Raw genomic sequence first — 12720 nt, forward strand, 5'->3', positions numbered from 1 at the left:
AAATTTAAGTAATATTAAAAAGGACTAACAGCAATTGGGTAAAGTTTCAGTATGTTAATTAACAAATTTTACAGCAATACCAATAGCCTGCACCAGAATTCCTTCTTCAGTATGACACAGTATCTCAAGATTTACGCTAGGATCTAGGTTAGGATTACAAAGTCCCAAGGAGAGATGAGTAAAAAAAATTGTAAGCTATTGGCAGGACAGCTACACAAAGTGATCCTCCAAATCCTCTGCTTGGAACACTGAGGCAAAATGATTCATTTCATCAACTATCCCAGTGGAAATGCCTTCTCTGTCACTGAGGAAAGGCCCCGAAATGGCCACACAAAGCCTTCAAGAGTCACAGGTACCTCGAGACTCTGAGCAGCAAAGCATCATTCCAAATGGTTTGCACAGCTGCAATAGTTCCCTTTCCACCATTGGACCACAAAGCAAACAAGAAGGATATTTATCTTTTAAATTTTATTCTTTTTTTTAATAAAAAGAATGGTGCAAATATTGACACAAACATTTAATTAAGTACTGCCTTAAATTAGTACTGAGATTATGGGAATTTTTATATGTATGTATGTATGTATGTATGTATGTATGTATGTATGTATGTATATATATATAAAAATTCCCCTCTCACCCCTATGGGTGAAATGTGTCTTCCTCAATCTCGGGTCCTCTACCAGAGGCCTGGGAGTTTGAGGGTTCTGCGCAGTATCTTAGCTGTTCCTAGCACTGCACTCTTCTGCACAGAGAGCTCTGATGTTGTTCCTGGGATCTGTTGGAGCCACTCTCCCAGCTTAGGAGTCACGGCCCCGAGTGCTCTTACCACCACTGGGACCACTTTGGCCTTTACTTTCCACATCCTCTCTATTTCCTCCTTCAGGCCCTGGTACTTCTCCAGCTTCTCATGCTCCTTCTTCCTGATGTTGCTGTCACTTGGCACTGCTACATCTATCACTACCACTGTCTTCTGGTCAATATATATTACAAAAGTATAGAGGGAAGATGATATATATGACCCAATTTCTAAGCTCTTTCTGATAGATAAACCAAATTCAAAGGTTTGAATCCATGGGACCCATATTGATACTCAGGGTTAATCAAGCCGATGGTTTCAGGATATTTTGGCACATGGCCTTCAGAATCACTACCCACATTGGCTGCAGCTTACAGGAGTTGTAATTATAAATACTGCAAGGTATCAAATTGCCTATCTCTGATTAGCATCAGTATGATTCAATGGAAAGGATGAAATCCAACCTATCATTCCCCACCTGCAATAGCTCACAGATTGGGCTGAATCTTCCACATAGCAAACATTTGAAAACATAGTTCCACATTTATCTAGAAACACATGCGCATTCAGCTTTCTAAATGTAATTATATATTTATCCAATTTATATCTCAGGTTTCTGCAATACACTTAAAGCAATTTAACGAAGGAACAAATTATTTCTTAGTTTTATTTTAAACTAGGGATTATATAATTATGAAACACATGTCTGATTTCACTAAATGTAAGCGCTTTTTTTTTTAAAAAAAAGTTATACTCAGTTCAGTAGAAGTAAGATGCTTCTATTAATTCAGGAAAGGCCAAGATTGTTAAGTCTAGATTTTTTTTTTTTTGCTAGTCTGCTACATTTTACCTGATATGCATTTGTTATAATTGAAATAAGGTATGTTCTCTTTGGGAATTCTTAGGAATTTCTTTTATCTCATACAAACCTACCTTTTTATCATATACATCTTGCCAATTTATTCCAGCAAAGAAGCTGTGTCGCATAATTTCTTTAGCATCATCTGGTCCTCCACCAAGACTATTGGGGAAGAGTGTAAATAATACAATTCTTATTAGTGAAAAAGAAAAGAGGAAAAAAAGTATGACTCTTACCTAGAGACCCAAGTGATCACTAAAAAAATCAAAATTATTCCATGAAATGTCTTAAGATTTGGTAAGTAAGCCATTTAATAATTAAATACACAACTTTCAAGTTGGAGAATTTGTTTTTAAAAATGATCAACACACATCTAATTACATCCCTCCATTAATACAGTTTGGAGCTTGTATACTTTCACTAGCAGTGATTAAAATTTGCTATCTAAATTAATTGGATTGGAAATACAGGAATGCTCATATAGATTTTAATCCTAAAACAATAAATTTTCCTAAAAGATATAAAATGAATTTTGCATGAGACAAAGGCACATTAAGGCATGAGAGAATGAGGTACCACTTTCTGTTCCACTTAACTTCATCTGGGGCCCCGGATGTGTGACAGAGCCTGTCTCTTGGCCTTGTTGATGATTATTTTATGATGTTTGGCTGCTGTGTGTTTTTATTTTATATTATTTATCTATTTTATTGTAAGCCACCCAGAATCATGTATGTGAGATGGGCAGCTATATAAATCAATCAACCAACCAATCAAACAAATAAATAAATAATATTCAAAAGTGTTTTAAGATAAAGAAACAATTCAGGAAATGGAGATCATTATAAGTATGCTTTAGTGCCTCTGTCTGTCACGCTCTGTACCAAATACAACTTGATCACATTTTCAAATTTCTTGAGGAACTGATATTTTACTGTGGTTCTGGTGTAACTTCTAAAAGCCCTACCACACTTTCTGATTTCGTTAAAAGAAACTATCTTCCACACTTTTTTCAGTTCTCTATAATTTTTTAAACAATATTATGATTTTAGTAAAGTTATGTTCCTTTTTCCCTGCTTCCACTTAAGGATAACCAAACTTTTTCAAAATTAAAGTTTTTCATTTTTTTTTCTGTATAATAAGAACATGTTGCTTACCTAACTACTATAAATATTCTCATTAGCCAATAGACGTGAATATTCTCATTAGGGCAGAAACATATTCAAGCTCTAGCTCCCTTCTAATTCTTTTGATGTGTGGCTTTTCAAATATATATATATATAGGGTGTGTGTGTGTGTAAATATTCTCTTTCACATTTACTGTATCTTTTTCTCTGAATGTACTACGTATTATATATGTAAAATCTTTTAATAAAAACTACTTTAAAAATTATACATTTTGAGTGCTTTTATGCTACTTTAATCTGCGGAGAAGAACAAGGTGAGCAAGTAATGAACCACACACCACGAAGTTGCAGTGCAAACTTCTCCCCATGTGTCATGGCATCTGAGGCATGTTTCATCATGGTGGTATTATGATTAGGATTATGGCTTCAATTATGCAGCTGTAAGTGGCATACAGCAGCATAATAAAACAATGTATGTGTGTGTGTGTGTGTGTGTGTGTATGTATGTATGTATGTGTGTGTGTATGTGTGTGTGTGTGTATATATATATATAATGATATTTATCATTATATATACAGTGGGGCAAAAAAGTATTTAGCCACCAATTGTGCAAGTTCTCCCACTTAAAAAGATGAGAGAGGCCTGTAATTTCCATCATAGGTATACCTCAACTATGAGAGACAAAATGGGGGGAAAAATCCAGAAAATCACATTGTCTGATTTTTAAAGAATTTATTTGCAAATCATGGTGGAAAATAAGTATTTGGTCAATATCAAAAGTTCATCTCAATGCTTTGTTATATATCCTTTGTTGGCAATGACAGAGGTCAAATGTTTTCTGTAAGTCTTCACAAGGTTTTCACACACTGTTGCTGGTATTTTGGCCCATTCCTCCATGCAGATCTCCTCTAGAGCAGTGATGTTTTGGGGCTGTCGCTGGGCAACACGGACTTTCAACTCCCTCCAAAGGTTTTCCATGGGGTTGAGATCTGGAGACTGGCTAGGCCACTCCAGGACCTTGAAATGCTTCTTACGAAGCCACTCCTTCGTTGCCCGGGCGGTGTGTTTGGGATCATTGTCATGCTGAAAGACCCAGCCACGTTTCATCTTCAATGCCCTTGCTGATGGAAGGAGGTGTTCACTCAAAATCTCACGATACATGGCCCCATTCATTCTTTCCTTTACACGGATCAGTCGTCCTGGTCCCTTTGCAGAAAAACAGCCCCAAAGCATGATGTTTCCACCCCCATGCTTCACAGTAGGTATGGCGTTCTTTGGATGCAACTCAGCATTCTCTCTCCTCCAAACACAACGAGTTGAGTTTAGACCAAAACGTTCTACTTTGGTTTCATCTGACCATATGACATTCGCCCAATCCTCTTCTGGATCATCCAAATGCTCTCTAGCAAACTTCAGACGGGCCCGGACATGTACTGGCTTAAGCAGGGGGACACATCTGGCACTGCAGGATTTGAGTCCCTGGCGGCATAGTGTGTTACTGATGGTAGCCTTTGTTACTTTGGTCCCAGCTGTCTGCAGGTCATTCGCTAGGTCCCCCCGTGTGGTTCTGGGATTTTTGCTCACTGTTCTTGTGATCATTTTGACCCCACAGGGTGAGATCTTGCGTGGAGCCCCAGATCGAGGGAGATTATCAGTGGTCTTGTATGTCTTCCATTTTCTAATTATTGCTCCCACAGTTGATTTCTTCACACCAAGCTGCTTGTCTATTGCAGATTCAGTCTTCCCAGCCTGGTGCAGGTCTACCATTTTGTTTCTGGTGTCCTTCAACAGCTCTTTGGTCTTGGCCATAATGGAGTTTGGAGTGTGACTGTTTGAGGTTGTGGACAGGGGTCTTTTATACTGATAACAAGGTCAAACAGGTGCCATTACTACACGTAACGAGTGGAGGACAGAGGAGCCTCTTAAAGAAGTAGTTACAGGTCTGTGAGAGCCAGACATCTTGCTTGTTTGTAGGTGACCAAATACTTATTTTCCACCATGATTTGCAAATAAATTCTTTAAAAATCAGACAATGTGATTTTCTGGATTTTTTCCCCCATTTTGTCTCTCATAGTTGAGGTATACCTATGATGGAAATTACAGGCCTCTCTCATCTTTTTAAGTGGGAGAACTTGCACAATTGGTGGCTGACTAAATACTTTTTTGCCCCACTGTATATAGGCGTTTGGGACCATTTTCTAAGGAGTATGAATAAAATGTAGCAGCTTCCACACTTGCTTCCATAGTAACTATTAGAGATGTGACTTTCCTGGGATCACATCACTGCTGTCAATCCTGGGAAAAGACAAATTTGGTTTACAGAACTACAGAGAGATGCTACATTATACATCCACTTGTTCCAAAGCGCTGCTATCTATTAAATCTAAACTGCTGAACTCTGTCCTTTCAGATAAGACAGTTGAATTTATAAGGAGAGGGAGAGTGCCCAAACACAGGTCCTACAGGAATTAACTTGACAAGAACACAGCCATTATTTTCTCTAAGAGCCTAGAGCAGTTTCAAAGTTACAATTTGATTAAAAAAAATATGGAGGTCTTATTCTATGCTCCATTGTTGTATTCGCAATCCAAAAACATTAATAGCTCTTTTTTAGCTATTTGAGAGCCAATAACAGATCTACTATCTCACTAGTTGTATCCCACTATTTACAGTGATCCCAGAGGATATTATTAGCAACCAATCACTACCCACAGTTTTGTGGTCCTCCCATAACTTTTTTTAGATCCAATTTATTATATTTTAAAATGTAATATATAATTCCAATGCTGATAGGTCCAGTATTGATTAGCTAAGCACCACTTCAGTTCTTCAGGGTTACTACTTCAGCAAGAAACCTCTTTGCTGCTTCTGACCCTGTAAAAGGTACATAGTTCAATAGAGAGAAGTCATTAGTTATTTAATTCCTGTTCAAAATGGGGAAAAGTGTAATTGTTCATTATGTTACTTAAATATGAATTTTCTAGAAAACAATTCTCATTTCACTGTCTCATTCCCTTGTACATTTTGATACTAAAATGTAAACATACCTGTTACACATTTGGACTTACCGTTTATTTGGATCTTTTATCAGGAGACCTGAAAGCAATGATTTTGCATCAGATGAGAGAGTTCGAGGAAATTTTATATCTTCCATTAGAATTAGTTCAAAAAGTTTCTCATGGTCCTGGTTGTAGAATGGCAATCTGCCACACATCATTTCATACATAACAACTCCAAGACCCCACCAATCCACTGCGCGACCGTAATCATTGTCTTCCAAAACCTAAAATAGTAATATCAAGGCATTAACATTTAAGACAAATATATTTACCTGAAAGACAGATTACTTCTTCTGCAATAATTACCCTTTAAAAGGGAGTGTCATCTTAATTTGCCAAGGAAACGGAAACAAATGACAGTATTCTATTCAATCTTTGTTGAAACGAGGCAGCACCTTCATTTCCGGTTCATTACCCTTCTAGGTAAACACAGATGTACATAATTTTAAAGCTAACTTTTGAGCATCTGTTTTAAAAGTATCCCTGTATGTACCTTGAGCTCTACTGTTTATCTATTGGAATCAAGGATTCAATTCAGTTGTAGTGAAGCACAGTTCCTGGTCATAAAGTATTTTACTTTTCCATCTTCCACTTCCACTATCAAAGCACTGATGTGGTTGTAACAGTTCTGGAGATACTGCAGTATTTTCTACTGCATTGCCTAAACTTGCCTTTACGCTATGACAAATATTGATGCTCTGAGGACTGAATAACATACATGGCATAGATTTTGTTTATTGTTTGCCTTTCAGTCAGCAGCTCAAAGCTGCATATATAGCATTCCTTCCTATATTTCATCATAACAATGTTGTGAGATAGCTCGGACAGAGGAACAGATTGGCCCAAAGCCGTCCTGTGAACTTCTTTGGCTGAGGGTGAACTACAACCTGGCTGTCCCTAGTCCTTGTCCAATAGCTTAACCACTACACCACACTGTTTTTATCATTATTGTTGGTCTCACAGAAAGCCAATTGTTTAGACTGCATTTGGCATTTTTATCCACCTATTGAGTCCTTCCCAAAGACCTGGGATAGGCAAATGTTGTTGTTTGATAGTGTAAGCTGTTCCAAATAAAGCTGCCTTTTGCAACTGACTGATGGTGATGTTGTCAGCACCAATGGTGTTCAAGTGGTGCTCCAGACGTTTTGGGATTGCACCCAAGGTGCCTATTGCTACTGGAACTATCTTTGCTTTCTTCTGCCATAGTCATTCTACTTCTATTTGCAGGTCTTTATATTTTGTGATTTTCTCCAGTTCTTTCTCTTCTATTCTGCTATCACCAGTTATTGCAATGTCCAGTATCCAGACGTTTTTGTCTTTCTTATCAACAACTGTTAAGTCTGGGGTGTTGTTTGGCAGGTGCTTGTCTGTTTGAATTCTAAAGTCCCAGAGCACTTTAGCTTCTTCATTTTCTATTACTTTGTCTGTTTTGTGGTCCCACCAGTTCTTGCTGGCAGGCAAATGGTATTTCTTGCAGATATTCCAATGCACCATTGTTGCTACTTTGTGATACCATTGTTTGTACTCAGTCTGTGTGATCTTTTGCAGCAGCTAACTAGGTGGTTGTTCCACTGTTTCTTCAGCTTCAGAGGTGGCAGTTGCTGTCTGTTGCTGTCTTCTCAGTTCTGGCTTTTTATGCATTTGTTCTTAAGACTTGATCTTGTGCAGCCAGAATTAGTCCCTCTGTTTTCTTCTTCAACTTTCCTGCTCTTAGCCATTGCCAGGTCTTGTTGTTTTCTGCTTTGCCTGCAAGGTTTTGTGTGCGTGTATGTGTGTGTGTGAGTACCGGCCATGTAATATTTTGCCTTGCCATGCCTCTTTTCTATTCTTCATTTGGTCTTTCTTATAGGCCAATTTGGTTTCTTTCGTATTCAGTAAGCCTTCCTGGTATATTAGATTCAGTGCATCTTCTTCACTGTCCTTCAGATATTCTTCCAAGGCCCTTTTTTCTTCTTCAACTGTCTGGTATACTTGTAACATTCCACATCTACCTGTGCTCCTTGGTAAGTTGTCTGTCAACGTCACTGTGTGGATGAAGGGCATGATTCACTATCATTATTTTTCTCGTCCTCCTATCCAGGGCTTTTAGTTCAGCTTGAGTCCAGTCCACTATTGCAGCAGTATATCTAATGACTGGAATTGCCCAGGTGTTAATCGTCTTGATGGTATTTCTGCCACTGAGTTTGGGCTTTAAGATCTTTTTCACTCTTCTGATGTATTCACTACTAACCTTTTTCTTGACTTCAGTGTGCTTGATGTTGTCATCCTGAAGGATGTCCAGGTATTTGTAATTATCTTCTTGATTCAGACTCTTGATGTTATTTCCAATGGGCATCTTGATTCCTTCAGTTTTCACAATTTTTCCCCTGTTGATGGTAAGGGTGACACATTTCTCCAGTCCAAACTCCACTGCAATATCTTGGCTGTATATTTGTTGAGCAGCAATTTCATTTCAGATAGTGTTTTTCCATACAGTTTCAGATCGTCATGTAAAGGAGGTGGGACAACCTGGCAGAAGTTTTTGATGTTTGAGAGCCATGGCCTGACTTGTTCAGAATTGTTGACAGAGGAATCAATGCAATTACAAACAGTAATGGTGATAGTGAGTCTCCTTGAAAGGTTCCTCTCTTGATGTTAACAACTCCCAGTGTTTCACCACTGACCAGCAACTGTGTCTTCCAATGTGCCTGTAGTGTGCAAGTTGAATTTGATATTTGCTGATCTTCTTGGCTATGGCTGTTATTTGCTGTTTTATTATTTCCAGTGCTTCCTCGATCCTCCTTTTTCTAGGTAATATTTTTTGATCAGGTATTCTTTGGTCTTTTTGTTCTCCAGCTTCTTTTCTTTCATCTGTTCTAGTTTCTTGCATCTGATCTTAGCATGCTGATTTTATTTTCCAACTTGATTTTCCATTTTGGTGGTGCTTGTTTGGCTTTTTTTCTTGTTTGTTGATTTTGCATCCAAGGTATTCAATTATAACTGCAGCTGTGCTATACATCAGTTGGTTTGTTTCTTGCAGTGAGCTGGTGTTTATATTTGATATTACAGTATTGGCATCTTTTAATACTTGTGCTAGCTTTTTCTTTTAACAAGCTTCAATGCAGGCAACCTTATTCTGTTGTTTTTGTGCCATTCTAGATGTTGAGTTATTCTTTATTTCAATTCCTCTTGATTTTTAGTTACAGGGCTTTGTTCTTTCTGAGGAGAAGGCTCTACTGTCTGAGATACTTCTGGCAAAGCTCCAATTTCTTTGCCCAGGGTAGACCTTTGCAGTTCTTCCAATTCTACTTCTGTGAATACTTTATTTTGTGTCATAAATTGATGTTGATCTGCTAGCCTCTGTTCTGTTATTTCTGATTCTGGATGTTTTTCTTTCCAGAACTGGTGGATTCTTTTCAACCTCTTCTTGTTGGACTTGATTTGTAATAGCAAATCATTATTTCTCTGTTTTCAGTCTTTGTATATTTGCAACAGGTAAACAACTTTTTTTCCAGTAATTCTGCAGCTGGTGGCCCTGGTTGCTCAGCCAACAGTTTTGAGTCCTGTAGCCCACTTGTAATCAGATGTCCAGGAACTGGAACACCTAGTGTAGTCCTTGTTGACCCGGGCAACGACTGATCCAGTGTGGGTTTCTGTAAATTGCATCTCACCATATTGTTTATGGGAGAAACACTCTTTATCTGGCTCCTCTGATGAGACCTGTCCAGTATGGTGGAAGCTCTGGCATGGCTCTCATCCTCCTCGGAGCACACAAGCCCAACAACCATTATTATTAGCCAGATGTTTAAGACTGGGTTTGGCATTTTTATCCACCTATCAAGTCCTTCCCAAGGACCTAGGAAAGGCAGATGTTATTGCTTGATGGTATTAAAGGTATCATCTCAGGATGTAAGGTCTTCCCAGTAAAGCTGCCTTTTGCAACTGACTGATGCCAATGGTGTTCTAACTAGGTGGTTGCTCCACTGTTTCTTCAGCTTCAGAAGTGGCATTTGCTGTCTTCTCAATTCTGGCTTTGTATGCATTTGTTCTTCAGGCTTGGTCTTGTGAAGCCAGAATGAGCCCCTGTGTTTCTTTCTTCAACTTTCCTGCTCTTAGCCATTGCCAGGACTTGTTATCATCTGCTTTGCCTGCTAGTTTTTTTGTGTACTGCCCACGTAATACTTTGCCTTGCCATTTCTCTTTTCTATTCTTCATTTGGTCTTTCTTATAGGCCAGTTTGGTCTCTTTGGTGTTCAGTAAGCTTTCATGGTGTACTAGCTTCAGTGCATCTTCTTTACTGTCCTTTAGATATTCTTCCAATGCCTTTTTTTCTTCAACTGTCTGGTGTACTTACAACATTCCATGACCACCTATGCTCCTTGGTAAGTATAGCCTCTCAACATCACTGCATGGATGAAGAGCATGATTCACTGTCATTTATTTTCTGGTCTTCCTATCCAGGGCTTCTAGTTCTGCTTGAGTCCAGTCCACTATTGCAGCTGTATATCTAATGACTGGAATTGCCAGGTGTTAATTGCCTTGATATTTCTTCCACTGAGTTTGGACTTTAACATCTTCTTCACTCTCACAATGTATTCACTACTAAATTATTATTATTGGTGGTGGTGGTGGCGGTGGTTGCAGAGCCAGCCAGCTGTTTAGACTGGATTTGGCATTTTTATCTACCTATCGAGTCCTTCCCAAGGACCTGGGATAGGCAGATGTTGTTTGATGGTGTTAAAGGTACTGTCACAATATGTAAGCTGTTCCAAGTAAACTGCCTTTTGCAATTATTATTGTTGTTGTTGTTTTTATATTTAGGACTGCTGGGAACAAAGAAAACACTCCTGTATTTTCTTTCCAATATCATACAATAACATACGATATCATATGTTATCATTATATAAGAACTCCTTTCATTGTTAAGGTACACCTGTGAATATATTTAATGAGACTTAGATGGAAAATAAAGGTATTTCTTCAAATATAGGGATTACACCTACATAACTTTTAATCAAATCCTACATCTGCTATCTAAATAAATGATGCACTAGCATGTACGTAAATTACTTTTAGAAGAGTTTACCTATATATAAATAAAAGCAGTATTTTAGAGCTTTTCTGCATAATTATTTTAATAGTCAATGCAATAAAGTACTACTTTGCAGTTGAGAAGTCTCTAGCTTCATTTGATGAAAAGAACAGACAGTAATTCAGAACTGCTGTCATGCATTAAGTTATGCTTGCCTAGTGAGTCACAAACACCTATTGCTTAGTGTATTAGCTCTATATAAACCATCTTGGGACTATTAAATTTAATTAACACTAAAATGATTAAACAAAACTTAATTGTTCATATGAGATTGAATTAAACCTATTTAAGTTTACCGATGAATAAAAGAGTTGGAATGGTGAAAAGCAACCTCTCTGTTATTGTTACATAATTCATATATCTGTCATAACGTTTTTAGAATGGGGATCCCTTCTTGCATTAAGAGAAAGTGGAGAAACACATCTGGTAAGATACCAAGTGTCTGTGAGGTTGTTTTTTTTTTTTTAAGTATGCATAATAAAAACTAACATTTACCTTGAAGGCACCACCTTCAAAATAAATAAAATATCTAGTGAAACAGATCTACCAAGGTTTGAATAATTTAGTCAACATCTGATCAGAGCAGAAATAAAGAAATTGACAAAATATGACATTTCAATTCAACTTTACCATAGCAAGGCAGGATTATCAGTTGTTAAAATAAATGTATTTCCTATAAATTAGGATATTTTAGTGTATTTCAAAGGTTTAAAAATAACAGCAAACCAAGGTCATGGTTTCTAGTTATTAGATTATTGTTACTTGATTGCCTTAAGTTAAATAATTATTTTAAACCACATAACTTACTTTAAACTTTAAGTAATTTAACTAAACTAATTGACTTAAATTACTTTAAGTCACATAATTAGCCACATAACTTCTTGCAACAGAAAGAACAACTTTAAAATGCAATTTCATTTGTTTTTAAAGAAAATTCAGTTACAACATTCTGTTTCTCTTTTCCAATTATTCATCCTGACTTTTACCAGAAGTTATGGGTGTTATGTTCAGATCACTGAGTTTCAGTGGGCTTATTTTGGACAATGTTAAACCACAATTAACTCAAGCATAATTTCACTTCTGATGGGGAAAACAAGTTCTGAAGCTTTTATTTCCATTGTACACCATCTCAGCACATGCAGTACATGACTTATGGACATCTCCCATAATGCACTGTTTTGAAATGTGACAGTATTCCAAGTCCCCAAATTGCAACTGTTAGATTAACTCAGGGACATTACTAATGAAACTGACCTATCAAAATATTCTTGGGGGGGGGGGAACTATCTGTCCCTTTGTGTTTGTATATTATTTTTTACTTTAATAAAACATTATCATAAAACTATTTAATGTTATTAATTAGGGACATCTTCTTATTAATCAAAACATTTTAAAATACATTTCTCCAATTGAATCACTGACTACCTTTTACAGCCCTGACTGGACTGTCTCTTCAGTGGTTGTGCCTTTTTAAATAAACTGGGATTGGAACATCAAAGGCTACTATTTAAAAAAAAAAATACCAAGGGAGGAGGTGATCTCCTTTCACTGGTTGTGCTAAAGCAGAGGCTGGGCAGCCATCTGTCAGACATGTTTAATTTAGATTCCTACACCGAGCAGGAGATTGGATTTGATGGCCTAAATGGCCCTTTCCAATTATGCAAAAAACCCTTTATAATGTACAAAGGCTGTTTCAGAAATTTAATGAGATTACTAAGAGAACATGAATAGTTTTATGCACATATTTAAATATAAAATTAGGTAGCAATTTTAAATCTAGCTTCATAAGTGTTATAAAAGCTGTACTTCAG

At 37.2% G+C, this 12720-nt stretch overlaps 1 protein-coding gene across 5 annotated transcripts in view; it reads right to left on the minus strand.

The window, feature by feature from the left end:
- Positions 1–12720, minus strand: part of AKT3 (AKT serine/threonine kinase 3) — a 213156-nt gene that overhangs the window by 23104 nt on the left and 177332 nt on the right. For all 5 annotated transcript variants that reach the window (XM_088144108.1, XM_088144110.1, XM_088144120.1 and 2 more), the window contains 2 exons: positions 5848–6062; positions 1730–1817 (listed from right to left, as the gene is read on the minus strand). In XM_088144108.1, the coding sequence (XP_088000234.1) occupies positions 1730–1817; positions 5848–6062 (303 nt within the window). The remainder of the gene's footprint in view (positions 1–1729; positions 1818–5847; positions 6063–12720) is intronic.

The sequence above is a fragment of the Python bivittatus genome, unplaced genomic scaffold (assembly GCF_059951505.1).
Source record: "Python bivittatus isolate LINGU-HERP-01145 unplaced genomic scaffold, Pbiv_v1 ctg000020_np1212, whole genome shotgun sequence".
NCBI lineage: Eukaryota > Metazoa > Chordata > Lepidosauria > Squamata > Pythonidae > Python > Python bivittatus.